Source organism: Cynocephalus volans, chromosome 13 (assembly GCF_027409185.1).
Source record: "Cynocephalus volans isolate mCynVol1 chromosome 13, mCynVol1.pri, whole genome shotgun sequence".
NCBI classification, from domain to species: domain Eukaryota; kingdom Metazoa; phylum Chordata; class Mammalia; order Dermoptera; family Cynocephalidae; genus Cynocephalus; species Cynocephalus volans.
In genome coordinates, this window is record NC_084472.1 from 63,884,146 (window position 1) to 63,909,731 (window position 25,586).

General features: G+C 37.0%; 1 protein-coding gene across 1 annotated transcript in view; it reads left to right on the top strand.

Moving 5' to 3' along the window:
• Positions 1 to 15,317: 15,317 nt before the first annotated feature.
• DOK6 (docking protein 6) overlaps positions 15,318 to 25,586 on the top strand; it is a 430,993-nt gene continuing 420,724 nt past the window's right edge. Inside the window, exon 1 of the mRNA XM_063077456.1 lies at positions 15,318 to 15,383. Coding sequence (XP_062933526.1) covers positions 15,318 to 15,383 — 66 coding nt within the window. The remainder of the gene's footprint in view (positions 15,384 to 25,586) is intronic.

Sequence of the window (25,586 nt, forward strand, 5' to 3'; positions counted from 1 at the left end):
AACAAGAAGATATCTATGATATTCATCTGTGTCTGCTATTAGAGAGTTAAATGCAGATTTTGATTAAGCATATGTTATTTTTTCTCTATCCTCTAAATATTTTTCAAATTGTCTCTAATAATTGAAGTTGTAGGTAATGCAGTTTATATTTATAATGCGTTTTAAGGTTATACTGCTTTTATTCAACTGTTGTTTGATTATCATACCAATTATATAAGATATTTCATTTGTATTGGATACCTACTTTAATTTCACCAAAGAAATTTAATGTAAAAAAGACTTTCCAAACTTTCCCAGTTCACAGAGCTTGTAGGTTGCAGAAATAAGACTCTATAAACAAAGCAGGTGATGTCAAAGTCTACAGTATTTAATCAGTTTCAAGCTGCATCTCTGTTGAATACATCGTCATTTTAAGCATAATGTAGCTCCATAATAAACTGATATTAAAGGCTTTATTTATTACACGAATATTGGTGACCATTGTATATATAATATTTTAAAATATCTATGAATCAACTAGAACAATTTTGACTGCAATTCTTTTGCAATTCAACAAAAGTTATACACTTTGTCCTATATTACATAGATACGTGTATATATAGTCTATTTGGACTAGTTATTAGATTAAAATAACTAAGCTACTTATATAAAAGTTTGTTTCCTGACTACATGTACATGACATCTTTTGTCTGTTAGTCAAGATATAATTTTCCAAGAAATTTGAGGACAAACTCTTTATCCAAAAAAATCAAAACAGGAGACTACTCTTTGTTCTACATAAGCTGTGTGATGGGCACTGTGTAGGGATGCCATATCACCTAAAATCAATATATACTTCTAAATTATTGATTTTCATCTTCATTAGTTGGGAAAATCTGAGGCTCATGGAAGTTATATTTTGTCTTGCTCTGGTGCTTATGCCACTTTTAAAACAGAGAAGGTTTCAGAGATGAATGTGAGTGGCAGAGATGAATGTTGTTTTTGACAAACAGTGAAGAAGCTGAGTATCACAGGTAAGAGTTAGCACCAAAGATTTTTAAAGAAGCTATCAGAGACGGAACGGGAGTGTTAAAAAGTTTATCGTGCACAAGTGAGACCTGCAAATACAGTGTCTACGAAGTCCTAGTGGGAAGTCAGCCCTCAGGGGTTGTGGGACTCAGATAGGAGCTCCCCCATCTGTCATTCTCTGTCCATGTTTTCTGTTCAAAGGGATCCTGTGCATCTTGCTGCCTAATTGAAAAAAGAACGTTCCTTTATTTTGGTCCCCTTATAGCGGCTATACTTTAAAATATCAACCCATTATAGAAAAATCTCTAGATTAAAATAAAAACTCCTAGAGAGTCAAAAGCAAACTACTGGTTTTATGAAATCAGAAGTTTCTGGCTAAAAAAAGAAAAAGAAAAAAATCTCCTCAACTCTGCCTAAATTTTATTTTTCTTGAATTACATGTCTTGTCAATATGTCAATCAGTACTATATATTAATGAATATCTAATGAATTAACATAGATTTTTAAAATTCCAAATTGTTTCTTTAGTGAAACATTACCATTTACTATCTTGAACCTACTTGAATGTTCTAATGGGAACTAGAAATGAGATTTACAAATACTTTCTTCCATGATTTGAGAAGAATAAATTACTCTATTTAAATTTTACTAATAAATCAGATAATAAATTTGAATAAAATATTACATATATCTTTGAAAAAAATATGTTAGAAATAATCAATTTACCCCAAATCTTATTTTAAGCCTTATTTAGGTGGAGAGAGTAGAAGTTGGTAAAAGTAAACATTAGGTAAACTTTATCTTAAGTTGGAGAAAAATCAAAGGTAGTGCTTTAGTTTATCTCCCTCAGTTATTAAACTACAAAGCAAATAATTATAATATTAGAAAGAGATTATATCTTTTTTAAAAAACTGATGAAGGTAAAAAGAAAGAAAACCTAACCCACGTAAAAAAATTTAAAAAATAGAAAGAAAACAGCATGAAGGCAGAAAACACAGAAAATATTGATATGGAAAATAGGAATAATAATTATATCAGTCACAAAAGAAAAGGATTCTTGCATTAGATCAATAAAAAATACCAAAAAATGTACCAAAAAAGACATATTTAAGAAGCACACCAAAAAGAATGATTTAGACATCTTTACAAGTAAAAATAAGAAGGAAGTCAATAAAAATACCAAGCAAAAGAAAACACTGATTAATTTTGTAAACAAGAGTATATTTTAAAGTAAGGATATGCTGTGGTTTGGATATGGCTTGTCCCCACCAAAACTCATTGAAATTTGATCCTCAGTGTGGCAGCATTGAGAGGTGGGGCCTGGTGGGTGGTGTTAGGGCCACAGGGCAGATCCCTCTTGAATAGATTAACATCCTCCATAGAGGGTGGGGTGAGTTCTAGCTCTATTAGTTCCCAGAAAAGCTGGTTGTTAAAAAGAGCCTGGCACCTCCCATCTCTTCTCTTGCTTCCTCTCTTGCCATGTGATCTCTTCACACACTCCCACTTCCCTTCTGTTTTCCACCATGAGTAGAAGCATCCTGGGGCCCTCAGCAGATGCAGCTGCCTAACCAGGGACTTTCCAGCCATGAGACTTGTGAGCCAATAAACCTCTTTTCTTTATAAATTACCCAATCTCTTATAACAACACAAAAACTAAGGTGGGATAAAAAAGATGAAAGTTAATGTACTAAATATCAGAATGTATACGGCAAAATAAAGTTTGATAAGACAGAAAAGTATGCCTAGCATTTATTGAATGTACACTGTATGATAGACTTGCAAATAGTGTTTTCTATTATATAGTAATTGTGGGGAAAGTAGAATAGTTTAGTCAGGCCCCCCCACCTTAGATCTGGTTGGGTGTGGTGCAGCACATTTTTCGTAAACAAGTTGTGTGTGGGTCGATTTAGTGCACATGTGCACCAATGTATCATTTTAGTTTTGTTGCTATTGTGTGTTCTTCAGTTTGTGAAGCAGAAGCTGGCTGGTAGAGCTCATGTCTAAAAATAGAGCATGTTTACTTTGCTGGCAGCTGCTCAGTTTTCCTTTGTACTTTGCAGGTAGCCCTTGAGTATCTGAGCTTCTCTTTGTACTGCCTAACTCTTATATGTGTATGTGCTGAGTAAAGACTGTTCCTACTTCAACCAAGGCTCCAAGGACCATTTTGCCGGTTACCTAGCTCATAGACCTGCATGTGAAGGATTTGTGAACGGGCTCAAGGAGTCTGTGAGCTCCAGACCCAGCCCTAGCTCTACAATTGGCACCGTCAGTGCAGGATGACAGGCAGCTAAAAGATCTCTACAGTAATCGCAGACAACTCTGTGAGTTATTAATACTTCTGTGTCAAGTAAAAATATGTGAAGCTCAACAAGTTACATCAATCTCTAACTCTAATGCTCATGTCCTCTTCCCCATGACAAATCTTATAGACATAAACTTGTGTGGCAATAACCCAAAGAAAAATCCTCAGAAACAATAGTTGAGGTTAACGCATTCACTTTTTTTCTTTGTTAAAGTAGACAAAGTATGTACAAAAATATAGAGGATTAAATAATATAATTAAGATTAGTCTGAAACATGAAAATTTTGCGATAATTCATTTTCCAAACCCATTAGAATATTTTGAAAAACTAATCATATTCTCCTAATAGAAAATATTAAATAGTATTCAATTTTATAGGAATGTAATTATATAGGATAGCTTAATTTTATAGGATTCATTCTCTGACACAAAATAATAATATTTGAAATTAACAGAAAAATGTTATCTCGGGCTTACATTTGTCTTTGTTTCCTAAATAGCTCTCGAACCCCTCCCCCAAAATAAAAATCTCAATTGTTGAGTGTTTAGCAATTAATCATAATGAGAACAGCACATAGAATATAAGAAATATGCTCAAAATTTATCTTAAAGGAAAGTGTATAGTTTTAAATGGTTTCATCATTTAAAAATGGACAAAAATATGTTGTTTAAGCACCAAATTTAAAAGGATAATATAATAAATGTAAAGAAGAAAATTAGGAAATAGAAAAAAACTTTTCTTCAAAATGATTAAATGAACAACGCTTTTTTTTCTAAAATGAGAGCAAAGAACAATATTTTAAAGAAACATATCTACAACAGTGGAAAGCTGGAGGATAGCCACCAAGAGATGTTATCTGAGCACCATGAGAACACAGGATGTGAACGAAAAGGAGCTGACGAGTGAGAGAGTACAAAGAAAGTTGCAATAAAAAATAAACAATAAAGCTGTTGCATGGGAGGAGAAAGTCAATCTACTAGGCACAACTCCTAAGTGGCTCCTGAGATAGTGTATACAGCAGAATTTAGAGTGGACAAAGGAAACAAAAAACAGAAAATATTTGAAAGACTACAAAAGGCAGTAATCATTTCACACACCTACTAACCTGCTTCACTGAACTCTTTGTGATCTGCCATTTTACCCACAGGCAAACATTCAGAGGTCTCCTATCTCAAAAAATGGAACTAACTGACTAGAAAGAACATAGACAACCAGTGTGAGTGTTCAGGGCTCCGAGTAAAACCCTCCTTATTCTGTCATTCAGGAAGGTGTCACCATGGTGGATGGATCTCCATGCTCTCATCTTAAAGGTAGGCACTGCTTACATATGTAGATCTGCTGGTCTGGTTACTATATGTTAAATTTCTAAAAATATATGTGCCCACCAAGTGTCACTAATTTTTCAAAAATTATCTGAAACATGAAATAGAAAGATTATGATTAAGCAAACAAACAAAAACACAAAAGTAGAATCAGATGAAACAGATAATTCTTATAGCAGAAGGGAACTTTAAAAATATAATGGACATCCCCTGACAGTCAGTCATCTAAAAGATTAGGCAAACTGCTATTAAAAAGAAAAAAAAAAAAAAAGCAGAACAAAAGTTCTGGCTAATGAAAATATCATGGCCAAAATAAAAGTGAAATTATTAAACAATGGAATGGATTAAAGATAAAATACAGGAAATATCCTAAATTATAAAGCACAAAGAAAAAGATTTTTTTTAATGCCTATGACAAAAAAATGAATTATAAAGTGTAGCATCTGAATAATAGAAATAAGAGAAAAAAACAAAATAATAGAAGAAAAATGTTTAGAGTAGTAGAGATTCTGGTCTTCAAATTCAGTGTGTTCATACAGTTCCTGATGAGAAAAATGGAGCGGGGAAAAGAACCGGTAGATTTTGGCTTCCTTTTTTGCTACTTGCTGCCCTAAGCTCATATTTTCCAAACCAAATGGCTGGTATGAGCTCCTAAAAGCTGGGTGCAAGTGGGAAATTGGATCCCGTTGGAGTCTAAAAAGACTATCTGGTTGACATACTCTCCCCTAAGGTCTGATAAACAGCAAAAGAGTAAGACTGGAAAGGAAAGATCTTGGTTCACAGAGATCTACCGACCTCTGGAGAAAAGGCAATCAATATAGTCCCCATGTGAATGCAGCAGGTCTCCCTGATCATGAAAGGACTAATACACAGCCAAATCTGTGAGCCAATGCTTCCCTGTCCTCTAGTCTAGGAGACCACAGAAAGGCCAGAGAGCAAGTAAGTTTTTGTTTTTTTTTTCCCACTGCATTTATAGGGTAATAAAAATCTCCTTGCTTTTGCATATCTATCCCCAAAGGAATAGAACACTTTGCTTTGTATCATAGCAAGATTCTTACCATTTATCAATTTCCAACGGACAGAAGTGTCCAGAAGTCAAGGAGATCAGGCAAAGCAATCAGAACAAACACATGAAGCACATTTGATGGAAGAGACAGTTGGATATGAATAAAATAATATAAATAGCACATAAGAACATCAAAATGGCAATTTACTGAATTCAGGCAAAAGACTTTCAAAACATATAAACATGATTTCCCAATTAAATATTTAGAAGATGAATTGAAGAGAGCAAAATTACTGTTGATACATGAGTTTATGGTCAGAAAGATCCAGTGCAAGGAATATTTCAGAGAAGAGAGCCAAAGAAATAAAGAGATAGAAGAAATAAGAAAAAAGAAAAAAAGAGCCAGCTTCTAGTTTAAGGATATAAGAAAAATTCCAGGAGAAATAAGATAATATATGAGTAGCAAAAATTGAAGAAATAATAATATCTTTATTTAGACATAGTCCCACTTTTACATGTGGTTGACTCTGAGAAGTGAGACTATGTCTAAATAAAGACATAGCAAAAAACTAGTTTTTGACTTTATAAAACCTTTTGGACTATTTTTGAAGCTATTTGTATATGTTAAAGATAAAAAATAAATGTGATTAAGTAGTGAAAATGTGTTGATTAATTAGAAAATATATATAGACCTACATCTGATAAACATAATCAAAAGAAAGAAAAAGGAATAAAAGATATTAGAAATAAGAAAGAGACTATAACTATAAATATAAAAGATGTTTACAATGCAAAATATGTCATTAAATATTACTTTTAAAATCATGAATATATTTGTGATTTTGTATTATATGAATCACTAAAATTGGCAAAGATTTTGCATACCTGGAGTGCCCATAAAATTCAGAAAGAGTTAAAAGTGATAAAAGATTTCTAAAATACATGGGACCGAAAATGCTGTCAAACTTCCATTGACTAGATCGTTTTTATATTTAAAATATTTTTGAAAACAAAGAAATAAAGCTTGTTATTAAAAAAAAAAGACATACAGGATACACACACACACAAAAAAAACTACAAACTGATCATACCAATTGTAAGTAACTTATTACCCCATCAAATTGAATATTTTATTAAATGAATTATTAAATATAACCAAATAAACTGTATTTTAGAAAACAAAAGATGGTCAACATTTATAAGTACGATAATGTTATTAGTTTATCATAGTAGAGATACAAATTACATTTTATGCTTTTCATAGATTTTTAAAAGACACATTTAGTAAAATTTAAAAGTTTTTATTAAGTAGTACCTTATAAAATAAGAATTAAAAACAACTATTTTATGTTAATCAATAGTCAACATCTTAGTTATTAATCCCTCCCCAAATTTTCATTTATCAAAAATATTAGTCATTCTAGCAAATTTTAACATTGTTCCAAAAGTTATATCCATCACAATAAAATAAGAAAAACCCGATAGTAAAAATATTGAATAGGAGATAAAATTATTTTTATTTGAAGAAAAAATGCAAGAGAATCAACTTAAAATCAATCGTAAATAATAAGAACTTTCAATGAGGTTTCTATAAAAGCATATCTATTAATCTAATATAATCATCAGTTATAAAATTTAACAAAGGAAACAATATTATTTGTGACAGCAAAAAAGCACAAAAGAATGAATTAAAAAGAAATGAACATAATGCATATGAAGGAAGAGTATGACTTACGGAAAGAAGGAGTTTGTAAACTGGAAAATTTAATATTTTAAATATATACATTCACTCAAGTTTTACTAAAATAAATTAGAATTCCAAGCAAGTCCAGTGGGAATTTTTTTTGGGGGGGAGGGGATTGGACTAACACTTTCTTGCCAAAACTTTTTCAGAAGAAAATTTTAATGTATATGTTGGGATGGGGAATAGACTTGCACTGCCAGATGTTAATGCATATTATAAATATATCAAATACACATTATAAATATTATAAATGACTAAATTTCTGTGGTTCTATAATAATAATACACTATTCTATTACCTAAATAGAAAGTACAAATACAGAAGTGGTTGCACATTTATTTTTAGTATGTAATATTTGGGGCATTCAAATTGAGTAAATAAGGATCTAATTAATAAGTGTAATTAAACATGGAAAGAAATGTAATCATATCTGTACTGCTTTCAATAAAGCTAAATAAATGAATTAAATATTATACAAACATATTTGTATAATATTTAATTATAAAATATTTAGGACTAAATATTTTATAAAGATAGAGGTAGGTGCTCTACAAAGACGGTGTTTGTGTGGGGAGCAAAATAAATATCTTAAGTCCTCTCACATAAAAACAAAGATGGCAGAAACTGGGATAGAAAAAGAAAAATAATCTACACACAGTTTCTTAATGTACCTAGGTGACAAGATGTGCCACAGAATATACAATGAGAGGGTATGGCCGATCATGAACTGTAACAGGAGTCTCAGGAGAAGAGTAGTTGTATAGGAGAAACAAGAGGGAAAAATAAATTATCTCTGACTACTCTAGAATTAGAAAAATTCAAGATGCACCAAATGACAGCTTTGAGAGGAACTGTCGCCCCTCAGAGCAGAGGAATGAGTAGAGCAATCTGAGAACTGTTGATGAAACAATAGGTAAAGGGTAGTGCTTGGTATCTTCCAAACTTCAGGTGATTGAATGAGGACGGTAAATAGAGATGCAAGTGGAGTAAATGGCCTGGGCCTTAGCACTGTGTGAAATATAAACCCCACCTCAAGGAAAAAAACTATTAGAACAAAAATGAACCAGAATAGGAATTCTGCCAGTATGGGAAGAAGATTCAAATATTAGTGGATGAGAGGACCTAATTAGTTAAATCTCTCTTCAGAGGTGGATATGTTAAAAAGCCATATCTTTGACCACTTCATAGCACAAAGGAAGGATGCCAAGGGTATCCTAACTCAGTTCCTCCCTTGATAACCTAAACATCCTTAAAATAAAACAAAAACAAACCACTGTTCACTAAAAATGAGCACCAGAAATGAACTGGAGTATGTTTTTTATTCCCAGTGTTTTGAGTTTGATAGGTGGATTGGACAATACTTTTAGATGGCACCCATGAAGAAGAAGTATATTCGTTTTGTATATGTATGAAAGAAAGAAAGACAGAGCCAAGAAACACCTACAGAATATATCCACATTCTTTTGTTACCCGAATTTTGGAAATGACATCCTATTACTTCTGCCATTCTGTATTTGTTAGAATTCATCCAATAAATGCAACTCATGCTCAGGGAAAGGGGATTGCAAGGAAATGGGGATCTTCGGTACCCACCTTAAAAGGTGTCTACCACAGTCTTACCTCTGGACCTTAATGCTTCATGTCTCTCATGTGGAAAAGATGTCTACCTTCTCCCGAGGCCCCTCAAATTCTCACCCCTTTACAGGATGAGCTCAAAGTGCAGAATCTTGTCGTACAAAACATGCTCTGGTGTAGATGAGGCTCCTGAAGTGTAATGCCACAAGCAGAGTTTTCAACTATATATCACTTCTCAAATTGTACATCTTTTATCAAACATTTGAAACTAAAGAAACAAGGTATCTGCCTACCATAAATCCAATATGTAATGGTGGGACAACTATAACACAACCACTGTACACATTCCTGTTCAAAAAGAGAGAAAATGGAAAGCATACAGAATTACTGGTTCATAATAATTCTGAAATTTACATGGGGAAATGTTGTGAGTTCCTGAATTAATTCTCAAGGTCAGCATATAATGGCTGTTTTCTCTGACCTCTAGGCTCTTGGTTCCTCCCTCTGAATAATCTTTTCTTTTTTATAAGATAGCATGCTTTTGCAGCTGGGATGTTTTCCCAGCCTGCTTCCTGCGTAGAATTCTGGGAATCCAAGTGCCTCTTATTCTGGACTACATTTGTCTGGCAATGCTTCTGCATATATAACTTTTTAAATAATTTTGTGGGTTTCCTGTGAATCTGTTTACTCTGTTAGATCAAATTGAGGGCACTGCTATGAAAAGTTGATGTAAAGTAAAGCCAAGGGTGTGACCGTGATTTTATGGAATATTAAAAATATGACTTTATCTTTACACCAAATATTCATGGCTGCAGGGAATAGTATTGCTAAGTTTTCTGCCACTGCATAATCGGAATACTCCTTCCTCCAATTTCCAATAATATTTTCTTCACTTTATTGTAAAAGCTCACTCAATGTCCTCAAAGTCCAAAATTTTACAAACAGTATGTTCAGGGTACTTTAAGATTTTACTAGTACTACTCCTAAGGCCACTGATGAATTCCAAAGCAATTCTGAAAATTATAGGGCTTTTTGTTAAGGCAACACCCTATTTCCACCTACTAAAATCTGTTTTAGTTATCCATTAATGAATAACAAATTACTCCAAAAGTCAGCAGATGGAAACAACAAACATTTGTTATCTTCTTTTATCTTCTTAGCTTCTTTTGTTTAGAAGAAAACAAAATTTAGGGGCAACTTAGCTGGCTCAGTGTCTCTCTCAAAGTGTCTGCCAGTGTGCAGTTATCTAAAGGCCTGACGGAGGATTTTGAAACCCTCAGATCCACCCCCAAGCTCATTTGCATGGGTCTCTCCACAGGATTGCTTCACACTGCGGCAGCTGGCTTCCCCCAGAACAAGCAATGCACTACAGATGACCCAAGATTGGGAGTCACAGTCTTTTTATAACCTAATTAGGAAGGACAGACTATGACTTCTGCCACATTCTATTCATTAGAAGTTAGTCAAAAAGTCTAGCCCACACTAGGAAGGAGAAATTACTCATACGGCATAACATCAAGTGGTGGGAATCTTTGGCCCCAGTTTAGAGGCTGCTTACCAAAGTGATAAAATGGCGAATAGTGGGCTTTTTTTTTTTTTTTTTTTTTTTGCAAGAAAGACAGAAATAGGAGCACATATATGTCTTTCCTTATACCACGGTCATGCATTGCTTAATGATGGGAATACATTCTAAGAAATGTATCATTAGGCAATTTTGTCATGGTGCAAATATCATAGAGTGTACTTACACAAACCTAGAAGGTGTAGCCTTCTACACACCTAGGCTCTCTGGTACAGCCTATGGCTCCTAGGCTACAAACCTGCATAGCATATTACTGTACTGAATACTACAGGTGATTTTAACACAATGGTAAGTATTTATGTACCTAAACATGTCTAAACATATAGAAGGTATGGTAAAAATACAGTTGAAAATATTGTAAATTGCATGCCTACATAGGGCACTTATCACAAATGGAGCTTGCAGGACTGAAACTTGCTGTACGTGAGTCAGCGAGTGAGTGGTAAGTGAATGAGAAAGTCAGGGACATTGCCGTACACTACTGCAGACTTTGAGAACACTGTATACTTAGGCTACATTAAGTTTATAAAAAAGTAAAATCATTGCATTACAATGTTAAAACTGCTACGACATCACTAGGTGATAGGAATTTTTCAGCTCCGTTATAATCTTATGGGACCACCATCTTATATGCAGTCCACTGCCAAACAAAACCTTGGTATGCAGCACATAATAGTATTGTCAAAAAGAAACAGTGAAAGGATAAACCAAAAACTAATAAAGGTGATTTCCTACAAAGAGAGGTAGAAAACAGAGACAGAGACAAGAATCAGAGCTATATCTCTCAATGTGCCTTATTACATATAGGCACATTGAATTTGGAAACTTGTAAATATTTCACATAATACAAACTCAAAGGCAAAGAAGGAATCTGTCAGCATTAATTTGAATTGGAAATATCCTTAAAAACTGAGGATTTTTTTCTTTTAATATATATTTCTAAAATAAAAGTATTTCCTTGCTTCATAATTGAAAAGCTTAGAACGAATGGTAACAAACATCCTGCCACCGTTCAAATGTTTGTTGCCTCCAAAGCACATGTAGGAGCTTGATTCCCAATGTGGCAGTGCTGAAAGTTGTGGCCTTTAAGAGATGATTAGATCAGGAGGACTTTAGTCTCTTGAACGGATTAATCCGCTCATGGAGTAATAGGTTAATGGTTTAATGCATTATCATGGATGTGGACTGATGGTTTTAAAAGGAGAGCAAGCGAGAGTCTTAACAAGCACCCTTGCCCCCTCGTCACCATGTGATACTCTGCATCATCACAGGACTCTGTATAGAACCCCCACCAAGGAGAAGGCCCTCACCAGATATGCCACCTGGACCTTGGACTTCCCAGCCTCCAAAACTCTAAGAAGTAAACTTTATTTCTTTATAGGTTACCCACTTTCAGGTATACTGTTTTCAGCAAAAAACAAAAAACAAACAAAAAAAGAACTGACTAATACACACTTTTTGCAACCAGATTATGGGAAATGAACTTTATTTCTCATTAAAACTAACAAAGATTCCAAGAGAAATAATGAATTCCAGGTCTGGGGTTGGAAGTGTACAAGATGAAACCGGTTTACCCTGTAATTGATCTCAGCAGCCTACTAAGGTCCTTAGGTACCTGTTAAAAACACAAAAGTGTCAATTCAAGCAGTTCCTTGTGGTCCAAGATGGGATAATTCAAACATCAAAAAGAATAATGACTGTGATGGATTAAAATACATTAAGTTTATAAAACTAGATATTTATAATGATACTCCAAAGGGAGCAGGGGTTCATTTTGAGTTTGTTAAAACCCATTCAATATTTCTGAAAAAAATGGTTGATAAAGGTTAAGAACCAATCATATACCCTGCCTTTCTCACATGGTATCTATTTCTGGGCAATTCTCTAGTTTGTGAGAAAAAGTTTTTTGTTTGTTCGTTTTGTTTTGTTTTTAGCAAGAGAACAACAGCTCGTAAATTCAGGAATAACATCAAAATTAGAAAATCACAACTTTGAAATTCCTAATGAAATAATTCAGGTAAGCAATGATCATCAGTGGCTACAAAATCCATCAGGTGGAAAGTTGGAGAACTTTGTAATTTTATATATTTTATAATTTTAGATTTATATAATTTATATTTTATATGTAATTTATAACTTTATAATGTATGGATTAGGCTGACAACACTTTAACCCTCTAATCAATGGCAGAGCCAGGCATTTTGTTCCGTTCCCCGTGATTCTGTAGGATACATGCAACATCTCTTATTAATTATTATCGTAAAAAATTTTTTTTTAAAATGTAGTCAAATTTTTAAGCCACATTAATAGTTAACAGGAAATATGGGGCTTAGGTGAATATGTTAAATGCTGCCATAAGGATACAATCAACCAAATCCAGAATTAGGAACATTCACATGAAAAATAACCTAGTATTTTCAAGTGGCAAAGAATATAAAAAGAGGAGGAGACACAGATAAATTGTTAAATCACAAATATAAAAATGAAAATGAAATATTGGAGAATATTTAAATCATGCTAGGTGTTATAAAGACCTTCATAAACATTTGAGTGTAGGCACAATCATTATATAATCATTAAAAGCCACAGTTACCTACCATACCTGATCGTTTTTATGTAAGCACTGAGATTGTTGCTGAGACAAAATTAATCCTTGACTTCAAACATTGTACAATTGAGTTGTGGAAACAGATCATTAAGGGCGAAAGTCGGTCGTCATGCATATAATTGTAGACCCAAAAGCAACCTTGTAATTGTGGCTCTGCAGCTGAAAGTCCCTGAGCCTCAGTTTCCTTATCTAGTAAAAGGCAAGCATTCTGTATTTAATATATGTGGCTTCAAAAAGGACTGAATTAAATATGTATTTAAGGAATTTGCAAAGCTAAAGCAGTCTTCATATTTAAAAAAAATAGTCATTCAGCCTATGAAATAATAAGAAATAAGTGGCATAGACAACATGTCCCAGGCTTTTAGAGGAGGAAATTACAAGGAGTAAAAATGGAGATTATGCAAATTATCTGGGAAGGTCAGGGCTTGAGCTCATTGCAGAGTGAGAATCTAAAGGACCTAGCCATGTTATACTAAGTAGCTGCCCCACCATCTACTTTGTATGGTGGGTAGTCCAAAGGAAAAAAAAAAAGAAAAAAAGCTTGCAGCATGAATGAATAGGAACAGTGTGCTGTTTAGCAAGTTAGAATTACCATTGGTTTATATGGGCTCTAGATGGAGACTCTTAACTAAGGATGGGACAATAATCACCCTTGGGATGCTCATTTGATTCAGGGCAAGGGACATGCTACCTTATCCTTCAAGCTTTTATATTTTTCTCCTCTCAAGTTCAGTTTCCTTTCTCTCTTATGAATTATTTCTTTCCTTTCTGTCTTTCATTATGTCCCAGATAGGACTAGGAAATTTTAGATAAGAACCTGGAAAAATACTGTTCGCTTTAATAAGCAGAAATAAAAATGACCTTTCGAACTTTTATTAAATATAAACTCTATAAAAGAAATAGGCACCATACAAATTTCAACCTGTATGCATTTTTTTTCTTAATTGGAAACATCCTTCGCTACTAAGTACTAAATATCCTCGCCTATGGCAAAAATCCCTGTATTGCCTCCAGCCAAAACTCAATACTCCCTCTTTTTCCTTGAATCTGGTAAAATGATATAATTTTTAAAATTAAAATCTTTACAATAGAGAAAATCCTACTTATAAATATCATGCCTTTCCACATAAAGGGGAGAAAGTTCTTCATTCTTTTGTTTTTACAAGTTCGGCATTTCAATAGACGATTTGCATCCACTGATAAGAGCTCTGGTTTCCATTTCCTGAGAAGATGAAAAGCCACGAGCCACTCTCAGTCACAGCTGGGGAACGCGCATGCATAAATCAAGCCGCTGGGGTCGGTCTTCTCCGCTCCTTCGGTAGAGGACGTCGGCGGCGGACTGCCTGGCTGATGGCTTCAGACTCCTCAGCAGCGGGAGGATTAGACACATGCGCACGATTGGTCTCTTTGTGTGCACCGATCAGCACTTCCACGCGGGGCGAAGACCTGGAACGGCCGCGTGTGCTGGGGAATAAAAATGCACCGTAAACACGGCCATTGAAAAAAATACACACTTGTCCCTGTCCCCTTTGCCTTGTGCTTCGGAAGTCTCCCCACCGCCCCGTCCCCGGTGTCCAGCTTGGGAGTGGAGATTAAGAGCCCCGGAATGAGGAAAACTGCGTCCTTAGGAATTCCGCACCCGGGAGAGCGCGGCGGGCTCGGGGAGCCGGGTGGGCGGCGGTCCCCGGGGCGCGCGGTGGCGGGCGGAGCTCCCCGCCCGCGTCGGGAGTGATGGAGCGCGTCTTCCGAGCATCTCCGAGCCCAGCCACCCCGCGGGCCGGGGGGAGGGAGCCGGGCCGGCGCATCAGCCCGCCCCCCCGTCCCTCCCCTCCCCCGCGCCGGGGAGCCGCGATGGTGCGCTCCGGCCAGCTGTGCGCCGCCGAGTGAGGCGCCGGCCCGTGGGTGCTGCCCCGGGCGGCGGTGGCGCGGGTCGCGGCGGGGGGCGGAGGAGAAGACCCGAGCGCGGAGGGCTGGCGCTGCTCGCGGCGCCGGGCCCCGATCCCCGTCCGCGGAGGCCCTGCCGCCCACCCCGCGTCCCCGCCGGCGGGAGCTCTCGGAGGGCCGGGCGGCGGCCGGCTGGATGCGAGACCTGCGCGGCGCCGGCGGCGGACGGCGGCTGTCGACTCCGGGAAGCGGCTCGCGGGGCGGACGAGCCCGAACGCGCTGGCCATGGCCTCCAACTTTAACGACATAGTCAAGCAGGGCTACGTGAAAATCCGCAGCAGGAAGCTGGGGGTGAGTTGCTCGCTTCGCGTTCTCCTTTCCCTGCGCTCGTTCGGCCCGGCTGGCTGCTTGGGGGCAGAGAGAGGGTGACCCGCGCAGGGACAGGGGCCAAGAGGTCCCGGCTCTTCGGAGGACAGCCCGCTTGTTGCTCGGCCGGGCCGGGGGCACCTGCCTGGGGGCTCCTGCAGATGGAGCTGAGGGCTCCGGGAGCTCCTCGGTCCCCATCCTCAAGTGCGCGGGGCTGGTTTCGACCATACTGGGAAGTCCGGTAGACGAAAGGGACTGTCAGCTCCCTAGATGAATGTGCCTCGGAGGAGATTCATATGCGGGGCCATCCACAGCGGTCTGTTCTCCAAAGTGGGCGCCTTTCGGGTAGAACAGCTCCCTGTGCGTGTGTGTCTGTGTGTCTGTGTGTAGAATCACCATGTTCTGGTCCCCGCTTCCCAAGCCCATTTCGAAACCCCCTGCTCCCGGCGCCACGCGTCCCTGCCGGCTGCCGCGAGTTCAATTTCAACGCGCCCTTAGCAGTTGCCCCCTGGCAGGCTCCCTCGCCCTGTGTATGCTCCCGACATGTGCACCTGCGCCCGGGTACAGGCAGGTGTGGGCTCACGCACTCGCCCACGACACAGCAAAGTTTATGGAGACCTTTCCTACTCTCTTCCCGAGAGATGCTCTGCCTGACTTGGGAGAGAAATGGTGTAGACCCCGGGGGGTTCAAAACTTCTTCAGTGACCAGACAAGGAGGTTAGGGGGACGCGGTGACGGTCGTAGAGGACCTGGGGTCTGGACCAGAAGGGGCGGGAGAGGAGGGGCCGGCACCTGGGCGGGGAGTGCCCAGACTTTGCGGACCGAGGGGCGGACTGAGCGACGGGTAGGAGGTCCCCGGGGAGCGCGGGACGTAAGGCGGCAACTAGACCGACCCACCGGCAGGTCCAGAACAGGGAAGGGAAACTCGATCTGGGAGAGAAAGTGCCCTTTCCCGGATTCCCTGGATGTTTCTCTACCTCACTGTTCTCACAGTTCCAGTTCTGCGAAGCTCTGGAATCCTGGGGCAAAGCGGCCTTGAGCTAGAACGTTCCCTGCGTTCCCTGCTGGATGGATGAGCCATCCAACTTGAGGAAAGGAAAATAAAGGGAGATCTTCGTTAATCCCCAGCCCCGGAGGCGGGGGGGGGGGGGGGGGGGGAGGGGAGGGAGAGAGAAGAAACGTATTGCTAGAGAGTTGAAGTTGAACAAAGGAATAGCAGAGTCCGGAGAAGAGAGATCACCACGCACCCAGATGTCGCTTCGTCGGGAGTTGGCGGGGGCAGGTGTTGGGGACGGGACGAAGGGGAAAAGCAGGCTGTGTTTCCCACTGACTGTACCCCAAAGACGTAAGGGACCTATTCTCGGACTCAGGCAGATCCAGAAGGCTGGGAGGCTGAAAGAGCAAGGGCTACAAAGCTGGTGACAACAAAGCCCTCCATCCCCCAGCCTGGAGCCTCCGTGCGCTGCTGCGCGCCCCCACCCCAGCCCCCACCCTAGCCCCCACCCTCCAGGGCAAGAGAGAGCAGGGCTGGGTTCATGGGTTCAGACCCTCAGCCAGGTTTGAAGGGCTTTTCTAGCGTGGAAGAATGCGCCTCTCCCGTTCCCCGGGAGATAAGGACGAACCCACGTGAAAAGCCGCGGTTGTCCAGGCGGCTGGTTGCTTCTCGCAGTCCGGACGCAGCGCTCAACCTGTCACCGGCACAGCTGTCAGCCAGGAAGGGAGGTGCGGAGCTAGAGCCAGAGTGGGGAGTCATCTTCTTAACTTGACCTTTGGAGCTCTGTGCTCTCTGACAGGGTGCTTGCTCGTCATTCTCGCCCTTTCGTCTTCTTGAAATCGTCATTGTGTCGGACACCTCAGTCTGTATAAACTCAAGGATGAACTAAACCCCCAGCGAGATATGTATCTGCCTTCAGAATCACCGTGCTCATGAAAATGACACAGGAATATAGCCTTGAGAAGCCCCCTTCTGCGCACTTGGCCCTGGTATCAACAGGATTCCTTCCTCATTTGAGCTTTCCAGGATTTCATACAATAAAAATTGAATTTGTAACCTAACTGTAAGATAGGAACCAAGAAAAGAGGATTTAGTGTTTTTTGGGTAACTATGGCATTAACAGCCTTTGAAATGTCGTTCTAGAACACCATTTCTACCTAACGATGTGTGCAAATGTATATTTATGTTTCAAAAGCATCCTTTTCTATATTCACTGTTTAGAGCCATGTCTTTGTAAAGGGCGGCCTTCACAGAAAACAATAAAAGCGTGTTTGTATACAAACTAATTGATTTTTTCTTCCATTTTTACTTGAGAAATGTGAACTTCAAAGTTTGATGTTAAAACAGTTTTGTTTTAATATTAGATCAAAGTATGAAATTCACCTTGGCTATACAGATGAACATCATTAAAAAAAACCTTAGAGACTTTCTTATTCGGAATATTCTAGTATTCAGAAAAGTAAATTCAAATAATAAAACTTCACAGAGTTCTGTGAGCTTGATAAGTTATGTGGGTCCTGTAAAATAGCAAAACTCTAAGCAAATATTGTGAACTTTAAAAAACTACAATATACAGTCATACCCCAAATCACAGAAATGGGAATTATTTAAATATCAATATTTCATTTTCATATTATGTGTTCATAATTTTATGGATTCATAACTACAAGCATTTCCAAATATTATTTTTAACTCAAAGAATACATGTTATTTCTTCTGTGGTTTATGTCCAAAACTAAATTTCGAAATATAAATAATTCTAATTGAATATGCATAAATATTTGATTTATTATGGACAGAACTCAGTCTTGCAAAAATCAAATTTAGTTATATGCTATTTAAAAAAAAAAAAAGCCTGAGTATGAGACCAATTGCATCAAAGATAATTATGACAGGAAAACATGTTTTATGATGAAATATTCTAATGTATCCTGTGCTCCTCACAAATCAGTGTTTAGTATAACCCTGCTGAATGCAGGTAGTAAAGCATTTCTTGCTTCCAAGTTTAAAGGTCCCTTCCCATGAGTCTTAGAGAATCTAGCACAACCTGTTGAGTATAGTCCATTATAGGCAACTATTTGGAAAATCAGGAAGTGTGAAAGAAATTGAGTGTCAGTCTTGAAATTTGTCTCTGTTTATTAATCAGCTTTTCTTCCACTTGGGAAAATTGTTTTGAGAAATAAATAGAATTATTTTCCTGAATTTTACTATGACTCACTGAAAATATGTTTATTAAATGACTAAAATTTTATGTTTATCAAGTTGTAAAAAGGACAATGATCTGACTCTTATAAAGAGTCATTTTCTTAAATTCTATATTGTTTTTATTATAATATATTACTGTTTCTATAAAAATATTGTTCTCCTTTTACAGGATTTAAAAGCCCAAAATTGTCTAGTTCATCTAGCCATCTTATCTGCTGCATGATTGGTATTATAATTCACAAGGTACCATGGCGGTCAGTTTTTTTTTAAAGAAAAGGGTACGTAAAAACGCTAATAAAAATAAAACAAAAGCATGTTGGTCAACATTGTTTATCTCTTTGCCTCGATTACCTGTTTTCTTCTGACCTTTGATTGGTTAAATTTATTAAGCAAGTTATGTATTGCAGAATATCCAATCTGTTCTTGATTTGCAGCCATACTTAGCCATACTTAGTTACTTAAACCATTAATAGCTTAATACCTTGCTTATTGACTCTAAATTTATCGAAAATAAATGCAGCATTATGTAGTGATCTCGTCATGATATCATTATTATCACAATCACCATCATCAACATCATTGTACAAATTCCAGGCTACTATAGTTTGACTGATTCTAGACTCAGGCCTCACATCATTGTTTTCAAGGAATTCCATCCAAATACATCAGTGTGAATATTAACAGGCACATTGTACACAGGCAAAATAGTATTTTATATAGACTGTTTTTCTATTTTTTTACTCAAAATCAGGTGAGAGACTGTTACTGGTATGTGTGGGTGCCAGAGGTTTGTCTCAGGGTAGGGTGGTGTGTATGTGTGTGTACATATACTCCAGTATGTGTATGTATGTGTGTGTGTGTGTGTGTGGGTGTTCTCCACAATCATTTTTTTTAATATCTATGTATGCATAAGGGCATGCCTGATGTTCTTTGAATCATTTGATCATGGAGTACCTACTGTTAATCAGGCAGTGTACACTGGTGTGTGCGTGTGTGTGTGGTGTGTGTGGTGTGTGTGGTGTGTGTGTGTGTTACAGAGTCATGTTGTATCAAGCCAGAGTTATTTACAGTAACTCCTACATCATTGCCTCTCAGTACATCAGGCCTCTTTGCCCCAGCTTGGATGTAGGGGATGTAGGGGATGCAGGGGAATGTGCAGGCACACATAGGAGTATTTGATGAGCACTGACTTTATGAGCTTAACATCTATTTGGAATTTTTTTTTTTTTTTGCATATTCTCCACCTGTTTTAACAACTTATTGTTATTCACCTACCTCTTGCCCTCTCTCCCTCCTTGATTAAAACCTCAAGACACCTCCATTCCTGGCTTAATGATTATTGATCTCCCTTCTGTAAACACTTTAAATTTTCCTTTTTCTTTGACAAACAGCTTTTCTCTGGTGAAAGCAGATGAAAGTGGTGTTGTTCATGAGAGATGTTTATGAAAGTTTATCCTTTTATAGAAGCTCACTCATTAAAATAAATAGGAATTTGTGAGTGTACATTTGCATAGCTCTTTTGTCCATTAGAGCATTTAAAAATTTCTCTGGCCTTTCATATCTCTAAAAACTATTCTGTAAAGAGAGATGATGTCTTGTATGACATACATTACCATTTTGACAATAATTAGATGCAATAAACATATTTAAGATAAAATGTACAAATAACATTAGTTTTGACTATTCCAAAGTTCAAAAGAAGTTTCAGGATTATTACTTTATACATGAATTCCCAATCTATGAGTTTAAGATATAGAAGTTGTATTAGGTGTGTTTAATGCTTTATTCATTCCAGAATATTGTGTGTCCTGGGCATTGCTTTCTGAAATGCATCCATGATATCCATGTTTATTTATAATTTATCTCTTTCTTATTCTAAATATGGATTTAGAATGTATGAAAATTCCAGTTATTTGAGCTCTCTATTTTATTCTAGATTTTTATTCATGGTGACTCATTTATATTAATACTACGTGTGCATCTGCCACGTTTTTGTGTATCTGTATATATGCTTGCAAATATTAACGGTACTTAGAATTTTAGAGTAGAAAAAGGTTTTATATACCTCTACCCAATCCATATATATCACATTATTTGCAACTGCATATTTGTGTATATGATATTTCAGGTACGCTTAGAAACTGTACATTGGTGAGAATTTTTTTTTTCTTCATACCTATGTGTGCATAAGGGCATGCCTGATGTTCTTTGAATTTTAAAACCTTAAAGCCAAAAACAAAGAAAATAAAAGTAAGCCAAACTGTAAAAACCAAATCCAGACATGTGCCTGGATTTTGATATTAAATGTTCATGCTACGTAATACCTGGGGGAAGTGGTTAATCAGAGGTAGGATATAAGGATTCACATCTCAGTTTTTATCTTGATAGATTTACAGATGACTGCTGGCAAGGTGAACTTTGAAGATGGCATTCCTTCTCTCAAATAACAATGACTGTACTCAGTACTTAGAAAAATCTTTCAAATGATAAATTCATAAATTGTGAGCAGTAAATATACTGTGTTCACATATCTTTGTAAGATCTACATTCCCAATTTCCTTAAATATCTTTCAAAAGTACGCAATAATTGTTGATATTTTGGATCAGTATAAAACGGAATAAAGGAATTAGTTTAATCTGAGGCCTGTGTATTGGGCATAGGTGTCATCTTTCTGAAGTATTTTTACTAGTAAGCATGGTTCTGTTTGGTTCATAATCAGCTATGTGGATACTGTTGAGTAGAACTATTAAGTATTTTTGTCTTTGGACTGTTTCTATTTACATCAATTTCATTTTAGAAACTGTAGAACATAAAAGGCAAGCAATACAAAATAAAAACAAAGATTACCTTTATTCCTACCACTTATAGATAATCTCCAGATTTCACACATTTTCAAGTGCTAGTTTTAAGGAAAAATTATTTCTTTCAAAAGAGACAAAAGAATTAAATGGGAATATACTATAATACCTTTAGCTTCAATTTTATTACTTTTGCCTCTCTTTACACACAGTATTTTCTTTTTTCTTCAAGCTATTGTAACTTTGTCCATAGAGCCCACAAATTCTAGATAGAGAACATTTTCATTAACTTTCTACATAAATCCTTATTTGTTTTATTTTAAGATACAGAGCAGAATTATTCTCTGAGTAATTCATTTTTATATTGTCACATATATCAATGGAAATATTTCAACTGTCAGTGAAATTGGATGGAATAGGAACTAGTATTTTGTTAAAAGCACAGAACAGAAATTCATTTAATAAAAAAAACTTGTTTTATGGTGTTTGAAATTATTAGTGATGATTGTAATCTGTGAACATGTGCAAGATATTTTGTCGCTAATTTACTTTATTCGTTGTAAAAAAAAAAAGGCTTGGTTAATTTTTTTTGTTTAACTGTAAAATTACTGGAAACACAAACACATTTTGAAGCTTAATTTAATTTGAGACTTCATAATAGTAACATAATCATGTTGCATTTTGTGTGTACTATGCATTTTACAGCTTATAAAGAATTTTCACATATATATAATTCTCCCAGCAAGCTTTTGAAAGCATGTTTAATTTTTGCCCCATTTTACAAATAAACTGAAATTCAGAAGAAGCAAAATGAATCAGTCAGTGTTACAAAGACATGGGTTGGGTTTATGTGTTTGTATAAGCTTATATCTAGGTTTGCAACTTCAAGTTGGGTTTATGTGTTTGTATAAGCTTATATCTAGGTTTGCAACTTCAAGTTAAGTGTAATAACTGCTATGCAACAGCTATCAGTTGGCAATATGCAAGTATTCGGGCATGTAGCAACCAACACAGTTAGGTGTACTCTTCAAAGCAAATGTGTTTTCTTTCATTGCTAACTTGTTGTGAAGCTGATATATCATTCACTTCACTCAACTTTAAGTTATTTAGATTGCAGGAAAAAATGCTATGCATGCTATGCAGTGAAAAAAATGTATGTCACTATAAAGAAGTTACTGTACAGATATTTGTTCAGGACACTTTGAATGGACACATATAGACTCCGTCAGACTTTAGAATCTTTAGGTATTAGTTATGTAAATTTTCTAAACAAAAGTACATCTAATGCTAAATCATGATGTTGAGTTTAATTATGAGCTACCAAATTTATGCACATGTATGAAATGTACTATTCTGTACATTTAAAACATGACAACTATTTAGAACTCCAAAGACTACTTAACACACTTTCTGCTGCTTCCTGATACTTTGCAGAGCTATCTACATTACTTAGCCCTTTATCAAAATAAATAAATAAATAAATGTCTCTCAACTATGACTGCATATGGGAATCACCTACAGAACTTTATACTTCTGCATGGGCTTTTCTCATTGAATTAGTCTGGCTGGATGTGAGCATGGGTACTCTTTTAAAGTTCCCGCAAGTGTTTTTAATTGTGCTGCTAGGGTTGATAACCGTTGCCACACAATGAGGATATTTTAGGCAATAGGAAAAATGTATGACATGTTAGACTATTATAAACCACTAAAATCTCTGAATTGGCATTCCTGAAATGTAAAATTAGTTATCCATTAAATCGGCCACGTTACACTACTTGGCTGACTGTCTATAATTTGAACACAGAAAAGGATACACCAAAAATTTTTCTGAAGTACAGACATTCACTTTTTAAACAATGTGATGAACATAAGTTAAAGCTCCCTGAGGACTCTGGCTCACACTTTCTGTCTGCTCTCTCGATATCTAGCTGGTACTTCCACCACCAAATATGGCTGCTCTTCAAAGACTTTCTTATTCTAATCTAAGTATTTTTAGAATACCATGGCTGTTTAAATTGTACTTAATCTAAGACTCACTAAATTCTGAATGATGCAATGATGGTTTTCCTAACTGGGATTCAGTGCTTCAGACTTTATTAAAAAATCTGTAGCTGAGAGTCAATTTTGTATTCTTCATAGGTCTGGGTTCACAGCTGTGAAAGACAGTTACTACAGTGCAACGCCTTGCTCCTGATAGCTAACAGGTTTCGTATATTCTTTCTTTGTTTTGTACTTGAGGAGGTATGGTATAGATGGATGGTGGGGGAAAAAGAGATTTGAGTCAGCATATGTATGGCAAATACCTCCTGTGTCCACATGGATAGTATATGCTGTTATGGTTTACCGAGAAAGTGACCACCAAGCTGTGAAGTCATGAACGAAGAATGGTTTGTTAAAAGTTCCATTCCCAAGAAATAGCAAATCCAGATAATAATACTCCTATGTGTCTGGTTGGGTATGGAGTGTTGAGATAAAGGCCCAGAATAAGGGAACGTGAAGTGTTCTAAGAACCTAGGAAGTTACTGATGTGTTTTACAAGAGAGATTAAATGCTTCTTGAATTAACAAGATTCCCGTTCTGTTTAAAAGTCAGGCTGGGGTGTAGAATAGATTGTAGAGAAGTAAGACTGTTGGCAAGGAGACCAATAAGAAGTGAGTTTTTGCATCCTGGAAAGGCGCTGGGTGATTCTAAGGTCTTGCCTGATTGATAATCAGTGCCATAACTTAAGTCTTTGGGTAGGGGGCAGGCAGGGGCCAACGAGTGTTGGGATCTGAAACCTTGACCTTAGTGTTATCAGCACCATGCTCTCCTCCACCAAAAAAGAAGGAAAGATAACAACAATTGCAATACTTTATTGTATATTCAAAAGGAGAGAACAGAACTGAGGCTGCCAGTGGTTGGAAAGGGAGAGTGGGAGGGGGATTACTGAGAAATCAGTAAAGGGCCACAAAAAATGATCACATTGTGTAATACTGAATATACTAATTATACTGATTTGAGCATCACATATTGCACACAGGTACTGATATTCGACACTGTATTCTACAGATATGCATAACCAATTATGTTGCAATAAAAAATAATAATAAAATTTAAAAGGAGAGAGAGAATCAATGCCACAGAAGCATTTTGTTTTTCTAGCTCTGGAAACAAATAGCTCTTCTGCCTACTATTGTTTGCATTAAGAAATCAGCTGGTAGTCTTTTAAAAATTATTAGTCTTTTTTCTTCTGGCTGCTTTTAACATCCTCTTTGTCTTTGGTTTTCAGGAGTTTCACTATGATATGTAGAAATGTAGTTTGCATTCTATTCATCTTTCTTGGGATTTATAGTGCTTTTCTGATTCTGTGGCTTTGCATCTTTCTTCAGTTTTAAAATATTATCTACCATTACCGCTTCAAATAATTCTGTCCATTCTTTCTCTCTTTTCTAACTCGTGTTCGGTAGTTTCTTCTATATTTCCTTTGTGTCTGTGATTTTTCTTTTCTGTATGTCTCTCAAAGCTTCAGGATGAATTTTTTTCTGATATTTCTTCCAGTTCACAATTTTCTATTCATCTATGAATAATCTACTGTTGAAGCTATTCACTTGTATCAATTTTGATTATTTTATTTTCAGGTCTAGAATTTTCATTTTGTCTATTTTTTTGAGTTTCCTATAAAATTAAATTGGCAGTTTTGTCTTTGGTAGTCTTAAATGCCTCCAAATAGATGATTTTTGTATGTGTCCTGCATTTATGATCATTAGCATGTGGGCTGGCCTGAATAACCATGCGCAGAAATGAAACTTCCTCAGCTGATTGAATGTCATAGTGATTTCCTAGTGTTCTGCTAGATGTCACGTGATCCTCCAGAATGCCACTGACAACCAAGAAATTGGCTATGGCTCTTCCTCATTGTGGGACCTTCTTCCTGTGACAATTTTGACTTAGAATATTTTCAAAGCAAGTTATTTACCTTTATCGAGAACTAGGGTTTGTGATAGCGAAGTTGAAGAAAAATGAAGATATTTGAATGACTAACCATAATTGTTGCAAGTAGAGTGTGTGTATGTCTAACCTGCCTCTGTATAAAAACGGGCGGTGGGGAGGGGAGGTGGAATGAGAAGCAAAGCAGTTATAAGCCTGACCTAGCATTCAACTTAATGAATAAGGCCAAATAGTCTTACCTCTTGAAGCAGCAGTTCTCAGCA